The sequence below is a fragment of the Misgurnus anguillicaudatus genome, chromosome 13 (genome assembly GCF_027580225.2).
Source record: "Misgurnus anguillicaudatus chromosome 13, ASM2758022v2, whole genome shotgun sequence".
Taxonomy (NCBI): domain Eukaryota; kingdom Metazoa; phylum Chordata; class Actinopteri; order Cypriniformes; family Cobitidae; genus Misgurnus; species Misgurnus anguillicaudatus.
This window is the reverse complement of record NC_073349.2, coordinates 16,072,826-16,091,248: the sequence shown is the minus strand read 5'-3', so window position 1 is coordinate 16,091,248 and position 18,423 is coordinate 16,072,826. Positions and strand designations below refer to the sequence as shown.

General features: G+C 38.0%; 1 protein-coding gene and 1 long non-coding RNA gene across 4 annotated transcripts in view; one reads left to right on the top strand and one right to left on the bottom strand.

Annotated features, from left to right (window-relative positions):
- LOC129430910 (uncharacterized) overlaps positions 1 to 18,423 on the top strand; it is an 82,793-nt gene that overhangs the window by 8,943 nt on the left and 55,427 nt on the right. The gene's annotated exons all lie outside the window — the stretch shown is intronic.
- pax7b (paired box 7b) overlaps positions 9,883 to 18,423 on the bottom strand; it is a 54,871-nt gene continuing 46,330 nt past the window's right edge. For both annotated transcript variants that reach the window (XM_055188529.2, XM_055188528.2), the window contains exons 8-9: positions 14,549 to 14,798; positions 9,883 to 12,690 (exon numbers count right to left, since the gene is read on the bottom strand). In XM_055188529.2, the coding sequence (XP_055044504.1) occupies positions 12,575 to 12,690; positions 14,549 to 14,798 (366 nt within the window). In that variant the 3' untranslated portion in view covers positions 9,883 to 12,574. The remainder of the gene's footprint in view (positions 12,691 to 14,548; positions 14,799 to 18,423) is intronic.

The window sequence follows — 18,423 nt, the reverse complement described above, 5'->3', positions numbered from 1 at the left end:
TGGGAAATCGCCTCCAATATTGTATGGTGAAATACAGCCCTGTGCCGCCCCATCTGAAAGCAGGTGATGACGATTTACTACTAATCACCTAACCGGCTTTACTGATAAGATACGCATGAGAATCGCAGGCGATTTTTTTTGCCCATTTTTAATGTCAAAATTAATTCATACTGACTTACAAGTTGCACCTGACTATAAGTCGCAGGACCAGCCAAACTATGAAAAAAGAATGAATGCTGCTCAGCTCTGTAATGTGATTGGCTGGAATTCGCGTTTGTCTTAAGAAACATCGACGACTTTCATTTGATTGGTTAAAATTCTCGTTCAGTTGTGTAATTCGATCGGCTGGGAGTCATTCACTGGGGCTTCTGTGAACAGAAACTTTTTGATTTGTCAACATTTTAACACTGATTTGTGCTGTTTGATTGCTGCACTAAGCGACTGTGTGTTTTGAAGGAGGCAGCAAGGACAGCAGCGAGTTACAAGTGGGTCCAAATAAAAAACACAGTGTTGTAATCGTTATTATCATTACTCTATAACTTACGTGCATTAAAGTAAACCGGCCCACATTGCCATGTGGTCCACTGGGAAAGCTCTTGGTGTTCCAGATGCCCAGTTCGCTACTGCGTCTGCGTAACCTTTCTCTATATATAAAAATCTCACCGGGCATTTGCCAGAATTGCCAGATGGTCAGTCCGCCCATGTCGTTCAAGACAGCGACGTTGGACCACGTCTCTTTCTTTCTCTCTTTTCGGTTGTGTGCATGCGTGCCCGCTCGCTGTGTGAAGCGGGTCTGCGCTATTCTCCGAGATGCACTTCACGGCCTTTTGTGCAGCGGATTTTTTGGATGACCTAGTTAAGGCGGTAGGGTTTCCCAGCTCAGGCGAGCTACCTGAACTCAAAGTGCTGCGGGCTGATAGTAGCATATATAAAAGTTTAACCTGTCACAATAATTTCTTCATGCTATAAAACAGCATGACATATGGAAAACTACCGCTCCAGTGTTGGAGAAAGAGGACCATTCCAACGTTGTGGAATGATACTAATTAATGTCTTTGTGCAGTTTATTGTTTAAAATGGTCCACAAGTGTGCTTTTCAGATATGACACACGTGACCTTTTGACGTGATTACATAAAATGTAAGGTTGCGCTGGCAAGTCACACGGCTAGTGCAAGACGAAAAGTTGTGGTTTAAAAGTAACTATATATTTATTTTTTGGAGGTGCGACAATGACGACCATTTAGCTAGATAAGACCCTTATGCCTTGGTTGGGATTGTTTAGAGCCCTTTGAAGCTACATTGAAACTGAAATTTTAAACTGCATTTAAACTGTAAACTGTTGAGGTCCACTAAAGTCCACCATATGGAGCAAAATCGTAATTTTTTCTTAACTGAACAAAGAAAGACATAAACATCTTGGATGACATGGGGTTGAGTAAATTGTCAGGATTTATTTGATGATAGCCTAGTTGAGTAGTCCTTTAAGACGTCATAAACATTGAACTGATTATAGCGCACTTATATCGCTAAAATATTTTTTTATTTATTTAAAATAGTTTTATATATATATATATATATATATATATATATATATATATATATATATATATATATATATATATATATATATATATATATATATATATATATATATATATATATATATATCTCAAGATTATACTATTTAAATTTATTAGTATTCAAAATAAACATATTAATTTATTAAAATATCAAGTTATTTTGTTAGATAAAATAAGTACTAAACTAAGAACAGAAACCTTTGACAACATTGATTAAAACCTAATGTTAAATTCTTATGCTGTTCCACACTGTATGTAATAACTTTTTTGTGCAAAGGTTAATTAAGAAAAAATTTGAATGTTATTTATCTTTTTTTTTGTAATGTTGCTAAAAACGTTTAAGCTGTTTTATGTAGATGTTTGTTGTTGGTGATGGTGACATTAGTGTGCAGATCAGTTTCTCCTCAGAGGTGGATTTCTGTAGACCTCATGCTGGGCTTTTCATTCGATGGGTCTGAAAAGCAATTTTGCCAATCTGTGCCTCTTGTGTCAAGTTTGCAAATTCCAATTTTCAGATAATATGAAGGTCGTGACTGAATCTGCACTGGTGATGGTAGGACATAAGGGCAACAGAAGTGTAAATTGTTTTGGTTAAGATGAGGGAAATTACAATTAGTGGACACTTAGGATTTGGAAGAATAGATTTTTTTATCTTGGTGTGTCACATTCGATTTGCGGAGGTGCTCAGCAGCAGGTACACATTATTAGTAGCATTTTAACAATGTAATGAGGTTTAACATTTGGGATCTACACTCAAAAAAAAAGGTCTGTTTGACTGCAGTATCTGCATGATGTGAAAAGGACGGGAAAAGTACTTTTATAAGACAATACATTATGTTTTTTACTGTTTAAGATTATATTTTTCTGAAAATGTTTATGCTCTCCCATGCACATTTTTGTATGTCCTGTATGAGATTTGTTATTCTGTTAAACACAAAATAAGATATTTTAATAAATGATGGTAACCAAACAGTATTGACTTCCATAGGAAAAACAAATACTGGGTGATTCTCATGAAAACTTGGTTTTAAAAATGTCAAGAATGAAAATGTAAAAATTGCTTAAATTAACTTTTTTTCCCACCAGACATTGAAAAACAAAGTCTGGAGTAAATGGGAACATTAATTTAAAAACTTTTACTTATCATTTAACACTTTTTGTAACATAATTTAAAAAATTAGTCCTAAAAAATCTCATTACCGCAACATTTAATAAGCATATGTTGCGGTAATGATCATCAAAATGTCGTGTAAGCATTCTGACAAGACAATATTTCAAATGAACTGTACAAAAAATGATCTTACCTGGTAGCCATCTTAAAGTAACTGGTCCATGTGCTTGGTCACTCAAAATCAAACTTTATTAAAATTCTGTATGTGTGCTTAAACTGTTCTCAAAAAGTGTTGCGGAGGATGAGAACATCAGGCATGGACACATCATTTTCCAAATTTTTCTTCATTATTATTATACATGAATATTCAGTAAATATTTTTTCTGTTATCTAAAGTAGTCTAGCAAAACATCCATTTATTTTTTTTCTTAATATTTTTTGGGTAAATTTGATTAAATTACAACATAACGCATGTTCAAACACAGCCGGACACATTGCGGTAATGAGAATTTCAGCAGAAAATGAGATAAAATTTACAATTATAAATTCTTATGTTGAAATCACACATTGTGCAAGGTAGAACACAGTATTGTGTTAATTCTGATGCTTTTTAATGTTACTATATTACACATTTTAAAGCTAAAATCATTAGTGCCGTGGTGTTTCAATGGTTTCGTGAGAATCACCCTACTATGGAAGTCAATAGGTACCATTACTATATAATCAAAATATCATCTTTTGTGTTGAAAAGAAGAAAGAAAATCATACAGGTTTAAGGGTGAGTAAATAATGACAGATTTTCATTTTTGGGTAAACCATCCCATTAAGTGTTTTTAACACATTTGAATTCATTTTTCATAAATTTTTCCTCCAAAACTGTTTCTAAGTGTGGTAATAAACCATCAAAAACTAAAGGTAACAAGGCCTAGTCCTGTTTTCAATACCTTTCAGATACGTCGTGTTCTCCTCGGTTTTTTAGCCCTCTGGTCCTTGAGTTGAGGTGGCCAGGGGCTTAAGCTTTCAGCGGGAGAACGTCTGCATTCCTCCAGCTTCCAGCAGCCCCGTCCTTCGCCCGTCCTCTTTGTAGCTCACAGTGTGGTGGGGTTAGCAGACGGCCGCCTGTGCTGGCCGGAGCCCAGAGCTGTGGCCTCTCAAACAACTCCACTGTTAATTTCCCTTTCATCTTGTGTGTGAAATTGCTGCTGGTGTGGCGCTGACCCTCAGCATTATGAGGTCAAGTGCTGAAATCTGATGTGCGCCTTTCGGGCGGACGGCCGAGCGGAGATAGATGGAGGAGCGGGTGGGGAGGTACAGGGAAAGGAAAGTCTTTACAAGTTCTCTCCTGGCATTGTCGAAAGCTTTATCGGGAACAAATCCATCACATCCTCCATTTCAACAAGACGAATGCTGCCACAGTATGAGTCTTCTGCAATATTCAGAAGATACTGCATAAGATATTGAAGCTATCAAGTAGATGTAAGGTCATGGAGGCCATATGTTGTATGTGAGGTGGTGTTATAATATATGTTTCAATTTATTTGATACAGAATCGCATTGATGTGTCTGTTTTGAGGCAGTCACTATCAATATGTTATTTTATATTGCTTATTAGCCTATTGTGATGTTATAAGTTACGTTGCCTGAGTCTGTATTTGCATATAGATGCCACCGTGCATATTTCCCATCATGCTCAGCACCTCCGAATTACACGCTTTTTCTTTGGCGCCACCGTAACTTTCCAACCAAATGCACAAGTTATTTTCTTCTTAAAGATATTCGTAATCATAAATAAATGCAGAAAGACATCTGAGCAGATAACCATTCGATATGATTTCCACGATAAGACTCTGTAATTTGCCTTTTTAGAGATAACACCAGGGGCTTTTTTAGGCTGAACGGCAGCAATTTACTGTTTGTTTTATTTTTCCCTCCATCCTTTTTTTATGTTTTTATCTCGCCCATCGAGGGGCTTTTCATTTTTCGCTTTTTTTACCGTTGGCTCCAGAAGGTGAGATCAGACGGCATGTTTTAAAGCAATGGATGAAATACAAATATTTGGGAATGTATTTCATGGTAATTATGTCAGGTTTTATAGCCTGGGCTGTGCACTGAAGCGCCGCCTGAATGCCTTAATTTGTATAGAAATTGTAATCATTTGTTCATTTCAAGGTGAAAATTGCATTTTTTAATTTAAATTGTATCCTGCGTGATAGGCTATTATCTAGAAAAATTGTCTTTGTGTATTTGAGTCTATACCCAGGCGTCACGCTTGTTATAAGCTGACTGGGTTTCACAGAGAAGGTTTATGTATGTATTCCTGCACCGAATGCGGTCACATTATTCTTGTTCTGTAGTGTTTCAGCTTATTGGACCAATAATATTAACTAGTTGGGGAGCTGACCTGGTTGGTAGGTAGATAGATGTGACCTCTAAACAGGTCTTCACTTACAGTCTCTTTTGGGTGGATTTAGAAAAACACACACGGTGGGACATTAAAGGAAGATACTGTACATGTGAGAGACGTATTCAGTAGAAAAAAAAGTGTTGACTGCTCCAAGACTTTTCAATAGGGTGTATTGAGCGAGGTTAAACTGCCAGCTCCCTCACAGCTTAATTTTGCAGTGATGCTGGAGTGTGGAGATTAGAGTTTGGGGGCAAGGAGGGGCACACAGAGGCTTGGTTGAGGGATGCCAGGGTTACTATGGGGGGCTATAATCTTGTATTAGGTGCCTGGAGACGGCAAATGAAAGGCTGGCTTTAAAAACGGAAACTTCGTATGAAATACGGGGAGAAATAAAATTGTCTCACCCTATTGACATCTGTACTGAAAAAAATCCATTTTATTAGAGCACAATGCTTTAGAGAAACTGAATATGTCGAACAATGGTGTCTGTCAAAGGGATACATTCTTCCCTCTGTAACAATCTTCTGTTAAGCGCTCTACTTACCAATCCAGGTTATTAGGCAATCATGCGATCTGTCTGTGTAAGCTGATTGTAGGAATGTGGAATCCCTTTGGTGAAGATCAGACACCCGGGCTCAGGTACATAATGTATCCTGGAATAATTATGGGATTTAAGGAGATGTTAGGCTTTGTAAGTGCTTTCTTTGTTACATTTTCGAGAGGTTGACACAGCAGAGTTTCTTAAACATAATAATAACAGCTGACGGGTGTGGGGGTGAAATTCTTTAGACATGTTTAAATCAGTCTGTACCTTGTGGCATGTTGCTGTTGTATAAGTGACCTGAAATACCTATTATCACAAGTATCAGGGCTCAGAAATTCTTTAAAACTTATTTTTGATATAAAAAATGCTTCTGCTTAGGGCTGTCACAATTATGAAATTTGGCCGACGGTTAATTGTCTAATAAATTGTGATGATTAATTGCCCGGGGTTTTTGTTTTGTTTGATATTTAATTCTCTTTTTTTTCATGAAATAATTTTAACACATTGTTGTGATTATTTAAATTAGGGATGCACCGATACCGATACTGGTATCTCGTATCGGCCTCGATACCACATTTTCTAAAGTACTCGTACTCGTTAAAAGTCCCCCGATACCGGGGGTCGATACCACGGTCTGAGAAATGTCTATGTTTGAGCGGCGTGTAAGGGGTTAATGCCTCTTGTGTTGTCCAAAGAGTTTACAACAAACTGGAAAGCTAATCCCTTGTTTTTTTGTTAAATTATATGACTAAAGCTGTTAATTGTAAATTTAAATCATATTTTTTTTATTAAGTACTCCGTATCGGTATCGGCAAGTACTGAAATGCAAGTACTCGTTCTCGTACTCGTCTTCCAAAAAAGTGGTATCGGTGCATCCCAAATTTAAATGAAATCTTTTGCGAGGTTTACCTGGCAGTAAATATTAATACACATAACACGTATTTAAAAGTAATTACTTAATAAATATATCTTTCAAAAACTGAATTTTTTTAATAAGAAATAAACACAATAAAGTGTCTGAAAAATAACTGAAAATCAAAACGAAATCAAAATAAACTATACCAGGGGTGCGTTTCCCAAAAGCGTCGTTAGCCAACTACTGTCGTAAGTTTCGTCGTTACTGACAAAGTTCAACGATTTGGTGTTTCCTGAAACCATAGTTCAAACGAACATTCGCAAGCTGCATTGCAAACTTGTATGATTTGAATGACAGCTCTTCACCTGTCGTTAGAAGCATCATTCCTTGTTATTATAATATGTAGACTTACGTCGATCATGCTTTTGAACAAAATAAGCAAAAAACATGTAGTACATATCCATCATTCTAAATATATTAAAATGTTATTTTACGTTTTTAAGTTTGTAAACAGAATTAAAGCGCTGCATTTGAAACTGCGCATTTGCGCAGAACTACGAGCTTTAAGACCCTGGGGAATCCCTGGGAAAAGTGCGTAAGAGGGAACTTGCACATGAATTAAATATCTTGAAAAAAACAAGAAAGAACTAAATCACGATAACAAAATCAGTCTTCCGATGCAATATATGTTATATACAGCAATAATCTGCCATTAAATCGATTTGCACAGATTAATTAGTACTAGGGATGTCCCGATCCCACATTTTCATTTCCGATCCGATACCAGAATTTACGTATATCAGCCGATACCGATATCTGCCCGATACTATTGTAATTAAATGTGTATAGTGCTTTCTGCTACATCTAGTATAATTTTAAATGTTAAAATCAATAATTTAAAATGATTTACAAGTTACAGGAAGCATTAGTAAATATTTATCATGGCAGTGTTTAGGAGAACATATAATAGTTACGTTTGATCAATTAAGTATGCTAAATATTTTTCTTAATTGCGTAAAACTGTCATAGTAAAAAAGCTTTAGTGTCCAGATGGTTATTTTGGGAATTATGCGCTTGACCGGACTTTTTATGCACATTCCGGGTGCAGAATGGATGCGCTTGAATAACCCTTGCACGCAATGAAAAGTTTATAACTGTTAAAACACAAATAGAATAGATGCATCGTGTGTTCAGCACAAAGTGAGTTGCATACATCCAATGGCTTACTGAGACTTTATAAAATCAGATCTTAAAAATAGCTTACAGTTATCTTGTGTGTGCGTGTGTGAATGGATTATTAACTCAGTTTGTGAGTAAGTTACAGTGTTTCTGTGAACTTAAATATCTTTAAATGTTCGTTTGTTCCTTCACATGAAGCTATTGAGTGTATTAAAAGACTTTGAATATAGTGCATAAAAACGTTATGGTGCTTTTATAATACGTTGTCCTTTTAATAGCTTGTCAATAACAACTATGGCTAACGCACATATCGGAACTGGATCAGTCATGTTGTCGGTCATCGATCCGATGTCCGATCGAGCCAAAAAGCCCGGATCGGCCCCGATACCGATCCAGCATATCGGATCAGGACATCCCTAATTAGTACTTCACCTCCCACGTGACATCATCAACTATGTTGTTATACCAAATGGTTCAAACGACGAATGTGCGACAAAGTTACTATGCTTTTGTGACAAGGTAGTTCCTTTTTCCAACTATGCATTGAACTATGGTGGTTCAGCAGCGAGTTACGTCGTTGTTCGGGAAACGCACCCCTGAACAGACCTTATATAGTAGCCAATCCTGCTAAGATCATATTAGTACTGGACCACATGCTTGTAGTGGCTAAATTTTTTTCCCAGCAGCTCCCCCTTGTGTTTTAGAGAGATGTGCAATCATTGCGGTGATCTGAAATCATCATGATGAGGTCAAACAATCGCAATGAGATGATTATGTAATACTATTTTGGCTTTTAAATGTTTTTAGAAATGTTCTGTAAAGCAGCTTTAAAACAATATCTATATGTACACTGTTAAAAATGATATCAAATCAACATATATTTTTATGTTACTTTACCTTAACAAAATGAAGTTAATGTTATGTTAACTTATCACACGTTTAAAAAAATTTACAGTGTATGTTAAAAGCATTTTTAAAATAAAGCTACAAATAAATGTTAATTGAATTAAATAAATAAAAAATTATAATTACAAATTGCATTGCATACTATAAGTTGAACTTACATTTTTACACTTTAATTTAAATACCCATTTTTAATTTTTAAAGTTCCCTTTAATGTCTCTATAATAAAATAAATATTACAGTAAATAAATCAAATCATTATGTTATCTGGTAATGTGTGAAAACAACCTCTATGTGCCACAAAGGAGAAATAACTCAAAATCAATGCGGCTCTTTTCAAATCATCCCAAAGAGCAAGATTAACTGTTTTTCAAAGCCAGCCAAGCAGCTGCTTCCCTAATAGTAATATTACAAATATCTAAAATGGCATTTTATGATATCATAGTGCATTGAAGACAGCTGAATCATAAAGAGGAATTCCTGAGAGCACAATCACATTCCGGAGACATTTCCTCACTGTGTACATCTGCTAAATGGACCCAGATGCTCACACTCTTGTACTGTATTTTGTATGATGATACAATATTCCTACAATGATTTTAATTAAATTGACTGAAAGTACAGAATATATAATCCATCATCACAAAGATGCTCCGTTCCCAGGGGGAGGAGCAACACGCGCCCGCATCTTCTCCATCACGGGTCGTTAATACCATTATACATTGGATGGTATTCAGTGCCCAGACTGTGCCCCCATAGAGAGAAGTGCAGTAAATGGCCCCGGGGCCTTTCGGCTTTGACACAAGCCTTCTGTGACTCCAGTGCTCTGATGGTCCTGTTACTCGTCTCTCTATTCAATTCCAGTGCAACTCAATTACTGGAAACAGATATTTTTAGTATCTTAAATCACCACAACTGTCATGATGTTCTTGACTTCAAAGGGGGCTATAAAAATACCGCATTGTTAAGATGGGGATTAAATCATGATTATAGTTGACAGCGACATCAAAGCGATGAAAGGACTGTATATGGTGAATGTCAATAGATTTTTATGTTTTAAGTATTAGTGAATATTTGAGATTAAAAGCTTGTCATGGAGCTGTGTAAATTTAGCAGTACTGTAGGTGGTAAAGCAAAACTACATGATACTTCCGGGCATATGTCATCACTGAGTGATCTATTGAATGTCATGCTTTTACCAAACATTGTGCCTTATTGTAAACACCAATTAATCACTATGGGATTATTGGATGATCCACATAGTGACTCGGCTTCTCTTAACTTTAAAAAAAGAAGACAAAAAATAAGAAGGAATCTTTGTTTATTTATCCAGTTTTTGAGCTTTAATCCATAACAGATATGCCAGTGCTATAGTAAAGACACCAACAAGCTGAAGGTAGTAAATGCCAATACAAGTTCCAACTACGCTAGTATTTCATAAAGCTGAATAAATTATGCCATGATAATATACACACATGCTGAACAGAAATATATCAAAGGAAATTACATATGCAAAAACAATGACAGAATAAAGAGCAAGTGAGGTTGGAAGGATATTTGGAAAAGGTTTCGTTACCCAATCAGATTTAAATATCTTTAAATACCCCAAAGGTAAATCAATGCTTGTAATAGAAATGAGTGCTACACACTAAAAAAGTAATTTTCTCACATTTCTTTTTAGTCCTTTTTTATTTACTACAAAATGTTTCAAAATGGATATGTTTCAGTGTTATACATATATATGGCATCTCAGGGCAAACCCATGTTCCCGGATCAGTCTGTACAATCACAGTTTCATTTTAGTTCATTTTGGTCACAGAAATTATTATCCTACATGTGAAATAAGAAGTCAGAGTGGCAAACTTTAAATAAATGTGGTCACTATATATCCACCTCCATACCGTATGTTCATATTTTGGAATAACTATACATTTTTATGGTCTGGCACACATTTGTAAAGGGTGCCATAAAAAACTTTGTTACTTCTGTTCCTCCAAATATCACACTTTTAAAGGGGGGGACTAAACTGTGCTCCTGTATAGACGGTTTTATCGGATGTACGTGCGGTGACGCGATACGTGTCTGGTCTGACCTTAACTTTCGGTTTCAGTTTTTTAATGATCTGACTATTTGCTAAACTGAACTCTAGAACAAATACCTTGTCGAAAATAACAAATGTTTTGGTTTTCTAGGTTACTTACGTGTTGTTTTTTTATATAAATAAACTACGTTTAAAGTACTTTGTTGTATTTATTCTTAGCGGAGTTTACCGGAAGTTGCCGCTTGTTTATGTTGTTATTGCTGAAACCGTCTATAACTTAGTGCTAAAGCATTGCGATAGCTGCGCTAAAGGTCATGGGTTCGAACCGAGGGGCAACCTTCCAATCTTCCTTATGAAGCCAATACGGAAGTGATTTAAACTGCAATTCATCGACTGGCCACTAGAGTTTGGCTCCAAAAGGGAGTTAATTCCTGTAGACCTCCATGTTAAAATGCCAAACTTTACAGTAGAAAATAATATGTTTACACCCTGGTACAACAATAGTTTTTGGTCTGTATAGCTAATTTTGCCCTTCATGACTGTGAGGGGGGTGAATTTTTTTGTAACTCATCCGTTTAATTTATATTAAGCTTTAAACTTCTGCATAATTGAGGGTGTGGCCACTTATCGAGTCGATCTAGGCGGGCATGGTTTTAGCAACCAGTCACCTCAGCTTCACCCACGTCCCGCCTTTTATCCATTTTTGAATATCCGCGAGTGATGCGCCGTGACGCTTGGCCAAGATAGCGATGGCAGGCACCGCCTACTTTAAGCTTCAAAAACGATCTTCAGAAACCTATGGGTGACGTCACGGACACTACGTCCATCTTTTTTTACAGTCTATGGTTCGAACCCAGGGAACACACACATGCTTAAAGAGTATACCTTGTAGAGTAGTACACTGTACTCTTAAGTTAGGTCTGCCAAGTGTGTAAATGTAAAATGTATCAATGGCAAAAAGACTAAATGAGTCCTATTATACCATGGTCTCTACCAACATCTGAATCCCATGTTTAGAGTTTTGTATAACATTTCCCAATGCAACACTATGACTACAATTGGCATGAATAGCACAAAATCATACGTGAAAGCTCCAAAAAAAAGCCTAAAAAATTTAATTTGCCCATACTGTAAGTGCGCTCTTTATATTTTAATTTGTATTAGAGATATTAATGGCAATTATAGTAACCACCTAGTGTGCATTACGTTCTCCATCGCAAAATACCAAAATGTGAATGATGGTCATCATATTTCAGGAAAGTGAATGATTAAAAATCATAAATAACACTGATAATTCACCCACAGAGGGCAGGTCACAGGATGTATCCTGGTTTTACAAGTATTAACCAACCCAGCTGCCTCAATAGCCAGCAAGTCTACTGGAATGTCAGGTTTAAGAATAAGATTAACAGATTATAAGCTTTGTGTGCAAAGCTGTCAGCGTGTCTCCGTATCTCCATCAAAAGTGTAATGTTGCTAAGCAAGGCCTTGTGGTTAAAATAGAAACTAAACATGAGAAAGAAGTGAAACATGTAAACAAAGAGTAATTACAATAGTAAATGCAACAAGAACAACCACATTTATAATAACAAATATAATACCATCATTTTGAGTCCTATAAACAACGTGGTCCGAATGGTTTGGAATGGGCAAGCGGCTACAACTGTTGCCTACTCTGTATGTGTGTGCTCATTGGATGCCGATGGGCTTTCCCTTGGCGTTGTGAAGCCCTCAAAGAGTCTCTTTGTTGCGAAAGAAATAGAGAGAGCAGGGCGTGTAAGAAGATGCGGCACAATAGCGTCCGTTTTATTGTGGAATGGCTTGTGTGTTCATGCACCCATACTGTAGGTGAGTTTAAGACTGCCTGGGATCTTCTTGGTCAAATAGGCCTCACGTGGGCACTGCGGATAATACGGCGGGATGCTGGTGAAATAAATGGGGGATGTACAGATTCATCAATACGCCTGTCCCGTCTCCACCTGTAGTAGTCCGAGCACAGCCGAGTGCTCCCCGAGCTTCATCCTTCTCTGTGTGGACAAGCTGACGTTTTTAGCCAGATAATCCACTGCAGCTGCACACAGAAACAAAGCAAGCAATTAATCTTTTTGAGACATTACTGATATATAAAGAAACTAATTTGGGTTTAGTTTGGGATTCATTTCAGTGCAGATGTTATCTGTGATGAGGACACTTCACGTCACTGTGAGGTCCCACCAACACACTACTGAAACACAGACCACCTGTCACTTATATCTGTCATAGTGAGTCTTTGCTTGCACATTACTTAGTATGCTTAGTATGCAACCTGATTCAAAATGTACATTAGGTTATAAAAAAATACCACTTTTAACCATTTTGTCTTCTTGGCCACTTTTGACCAGGACGAATATGACTGTGACCCCTAAATGAGGAGCACAAGAGGGTTAAGTGTCGCAAGTTGTATTGAATATCAGTTTTGCAGTTAGAATAAACTCTGAAGCTAAAACTTTTTCAGCTGTACTGAGTAGATTAAGATAATGAGTCCACTCAATTTTCCACGCCTGTGAAAACTGTTACTGTTGATCAAGATATGCATCCGTATGGCTGCACAAAATCCAATATAGATCGGAAGAAGTGGCACAACTTGTGAGATTCCCACCAGATAGGTGTAGCACACAAAGTGGTGTGACTAACGCTGCACCTGAGGGCACAAGTCTCATTGGATTGATCTGGAGTCTGGCATCGCTGGGCGATCTTTATCAGTAGCACGTGTCGACTCTATCCTGCGGGCTAATCCAGGGTCAGAGGGCACCCCGAGTCTCGCTTACAACCCGGGACCTCTGCATTGATCCGTCTCGCATCCCACGTGGTTTCAATTTAAATACATAAGCGAGAGACATTAGATTGGTGGAAAAAGACTGTGAATCGAGCTCGAGGTTGCGAGGACAAACCGGGGACAGGATGGAAGCGGTGCAAAAACTAGGGAAGTTCCAATTAACCCCTCAAGCTACTTCCCTTTTAAAACAGAAAACCAACTTGGGCCTCCCTTGCTGTTTTTCCTTGAGTCAAACTGGAATTGGGAAACTTATTAAGTTAGCACTGGGCTAGCTGTAACCTTCAGGTAATTATTTGCATAGAAATTTCCCACCCCGTCCTCAAAGCCGAAATGAGAAACTGGAGGGAAACAGCCAAGCGGAGGAGGTTAAACCTGAGGGCTTTCCATTTTGAAATGGACAGGATTGAGTTTTCGCTACTTGAGCTTTTTTCTGTTAGCGTCGCAGTTAGCGCCACTCCTTTTCCGACAAGCGGTAAACATAATGATCATTCGATCAAAATGTCAAAAATAATGACAAAACCTATATGATTAATGGATATAAAAAAGGCTTCTGAATGAGAGCGTATTAGCACGTTGGCATTAGCTGTTGGCATGTCATGAGCCTCTGATGTTTTTTGGTCTGAGGCCCTTTGATTATTTCGAGTGAGGAGGTGTTATTTGAACCTCTCCTTCCTTTATTCGTCATTAGCTTGAGTGTTGAGGCGGAGCAGAGCGAGGGTGTGTGCGGACGGTGCCAGACATCTGTCAGTGTGACAGTAAGCGCCGAGCGTAAGCAACGGCAGAAAGGAAGCTGTCGGCGTGTACGGTAGCAGTCGCGCACCTGTGGGTGGGTGGGCTAGCTGTCTATAGAGGAGACATTGGCGCTGAAAGCTAGCAGAGAGAGTAAATCACAGCTCATTTAACCTTTCTCCTGTCAGCCACGTTTACTTCTTTAATCCCACTTAGACTGACTCTCTTCCTTCCCTTTACCCGAGGAATCTGCTCTCTTGACACTCACGGTTTCGGCAAACGCGTGCAACTCTACAAAGTGCACCCTTAAGCCAGCTCCTGAATTTCAATGAAATTTTCGACAGGTGAGCTAAATGATATGTAAAGCTAGTAGAGAGACACTTACTTTGGCCGTATTGACTGTATTGGTAGCCCGCAGTGACGGGGTCCACGCTGTAGCTGGTGGTGCTGTACGTAGGGGGACAGTAGGATTGGGAGGAGGGGAGGCTGTCGATGGTCTTGATTGACTCGGTACGCTGGCTGCAGCTTGCAGAGATTGGGTTGGAAGCCTCCAGGCTGCCGTGCAGGGGTGAGATGGAAAACTCATGCTGTTGTTGAGGGGCCACGGCGCTGGGGTTGCTAAGCATGCTCATCACCTGGTGGATAGAGAAAGGGTTAGGGTCTCCATTGACAAGACATAAAAATATTTTCCCCCTTACGTTAGCAGTAAATCTTTTAGATCACAATTCATTGTTGACACAAACAGTTCAAGGCCTCATACTTGATGGGGGTTAAGCATCTTCACAGCCCTTTCTTCCATCCCAAGGGAACATTTAGTAGCCTATAAACAGTGTCAGACTAAATAACAAATAGGGCAAGCAGAGGGGGCCAATATTGGGCTGGGTGGTGGTAGTGGTGGTGGGCTGGGGTGTGTTTTCTGTCCTGAGGCTCTTCTCATAACAAGCTCCCAGGGAGAATTTAATCTGGAGCCTTCAGCCATCCCAGAGTCTCAGGCCTCATGAATGATTTAAATAATAAACGTTCATATTAGATGCCCCCAGAGATCAGGAGATCAGACGTTCTGTCCTTGCTTCATGCACTAATGTTTACAGCAGCAGTTTGCAACTGCTTTTGGTTCGGGACTCACATTTTACATCAAGTGTACATCAAGTGGCCCAACATGCAAAAAATGTTTATTGTACAATTATTTACAACTGTATACTATACAACAAAAATGTCACAGTTTTACAAAAATAAAAATACAAAATTATTTAACTCAGCGTTGGGTCAAAATAGTGTGAATCCAACCATTGGGATGTAATTTAATCTATGCTGGGTTGTTTGAACCCAAAATGTTGGGTTGTTTTAACTCATTGTTGGGTCAAATATAAACTTTTTTGGGGTTAGTTTAACCCAACAACTAGGTTTCTCCCTTTTTTGACCTAATGCTGGGTTAAAGATAGTCCAGTATTTTGTAGAATGTAACAGGAAAATTTTGCAAATACATAACCGACAATAAGAGTAACATTTTACCGGTGAAACACAAACATTGAATAAAAAATTTGCACCGTAAGTCAGATTACCGCATGACTCACTCTAAAAAAATGCTAGTTTATTTTCAACCCAGCGTTGGTACAAAAAGCAACAAACCTAACCTGTTGGGTTATAATTTAGCATATGCTGGGTTGTTTCAACCTAAATACTGGGTTAATGTAACCCAAATGCTGGGATTGAACCTTTTTGACTCACTGCTGGGTTGAAAATAAACCAGCTTTTTTTGAGTATAGATGGTTTTATTGGACGCACATGTGTTGTCATGTTTACGCGTCTGGGCGAAACTTAACTTCCTGTCTTTGTTTGTTTAATGGTCTGGCTAGTGGCTAAACTGAACTCTGGGACAAATACCTCGTCGAAAACAGTTTTGGTTTTCTAAAGACAAGGGGAGACGGTGATCATGGATCACCACTATGTGAAGGGAGGTTTGACAGCCGATCTGTAGTTAACATTGTATACATTATAGTACACATTTTACACAGTAACATTAGCTCAGCGTAAATTTTGATACGCTTTGATTTAAACTAAGGTAATCTACTTGTTGTTTCTTTTGGTTCTTTTCAAAAAATAAACTACTCAAGTTGTTATTGATTCTTTGCGAAAGTTTACCAGAAGTTACGTTTGTTCCACAAAGCCGTTTGTTTATGTTGTTACTGCTGAAACGTCTATAATAGCAGTAGTCAAGTTCGACCGGAAGCAGCAAAATTCACATTTATTCCTCTTTAAAACCTCTTTAAAGCCTATTTTGCCATCTTACCAAAAAAACAATTGTATATTTTATTGAATTTTATTATTATAGTTATAAGCATTGTTTAGCCCCCTTTTTTTTCAGGATCACAACACAGCAATATGTAGCCTAATCAGAAAGAACGGTACTAATAGTGATTATTAGTGATGCACCGATGTATCGGCCGCCGATATTTATCAGCCGATTTTTTATACATTTGAAACCATCGGCATATCGGCAATAGCACAAGAAAGGCCAATACCGATTGTTTATTAATTAACTGCATAAAGAAATCCATTATATGTTAAAAATGAGTTAATGTTGTTAATAAAATAAATGCTGAATAGCAAAAACCACCTTTGAAGGTTCTCACGCTGTCTTATAATATTTTTTTTTAGCTTAATTTGTGCCTCTATTATTATGTTGGTCAGTTGAATGTTAATTAGATCAAATCCATGTTCAGTAAAAATAATTTGATGCAGAAATAAACTAGCTAATAGACCAACTGTATAGTATATATTATATACAAGTGTTATATTGTATATAATATATTGTACTATATTGTATACAAGTGTTTAATATCGGTATCGGCCAGAAGTTGTCTGTTTAAATCGGTATCGGTATTGGCCCAAAAAATCCTATCGGTGCATCCCTAGTGATTATTACAAAAACATTAACAAAAGACACAAACCACTGACAACAAAAACAAATGTGTGTGTGTGATAGGTTAAAATCAGGGTCATTGAAAAGCGTTTGAAGCTAATTTGAAGACATCGGACAGGATGTGCAGATGTACAAATGTACAGGGACGCTGCCGGTAGAGGTTGCTCTGCTTGCCACATGCTGTCCATCCGCTGGCTGAAACAAAGCATCCTTCTGAACATCGGGTTCACGTTGTGGCTCGCTACGCCCCGCTGCCCTTTGGCCGTTTCAGGACCCAACCTGCTAAACCAATTAGTCCATCACAGAGCTGCTGTGAGCAAAATCAAGCCCACATGCAAGATTCAAACAACATCCATGGGCTATTTGCTAAAGCCAGCGGTTATAAGTAGACTGGTTGTGAGTCCCTCTACAACGTCATCAGGTGTGCGTACACGCTTCGATTCATGGGCTAAACAGCTAAGTTAATTTAGACTATCAATAATGTTTCCAGGAAAATGCGCAGCACTTGAAACATATTAAAAACATAAAAGGGCACTTGAAACTGAGCATGTTGAACTATACGAGTGTGGAAAGTCCCTCTGCCGTTCGTGCTTCATGTGATATTTGATATAAACAGCGGGAACAGACTTCCTATGACGGAGGTGGTGAAGAGAGGGAGAGAAATGTGTTAATTAATGGGAAAGCGCACGTCAGGCTGTCACGCTGCTGAGCGCTGGTGTATGACCCTGGACACAAGGCGCTGGGTCAGGGGCAAACCGCCTGCCCGACAGGGGGCTGAATGGGCAGCTGGAGGGGAGACAGACTTAACAGGCGCTTAATCGAGGTCTGATTATATTCAGCTCTTGCAGTTAAATGAAACGCCTCTTATATAGCGTACAGCACTATTGTGTTAATTCTAAGATATGCAGTTTTCGCATTTACATTTGTGCATTGGGCAGACGCTTGTATCTAAAGCAACTTACAGAACATTGAGTCTACACATTATTTTATATGAATATGTGTGTTCCCATGGGAATTTAGTTGTTTCAACCCAAAATGCTGGGTTGTTTTAACCCATTGTTGGGTCAAATATAAACGTTTTCTGGGTTAATTTAACCAAAGGGCTGGAGATGTCCCTTTTTGACCCATCTTTTTTTTTTGTGTACCAGTTGAGCTACAGGAACACTTTTATACATACATTTTATTTAACTATAACTTGGTGTTTTTAAATAAGTATTCTAAATAGGATAGTTCACCAATAATGAAAATGCTGTCATCATTTACTCACCCTACAGTTGTTTCAAACCTGTGTAATTTTTTTTAAATTTTTTTTTAATACTGAACAGTTCTGGGGCACC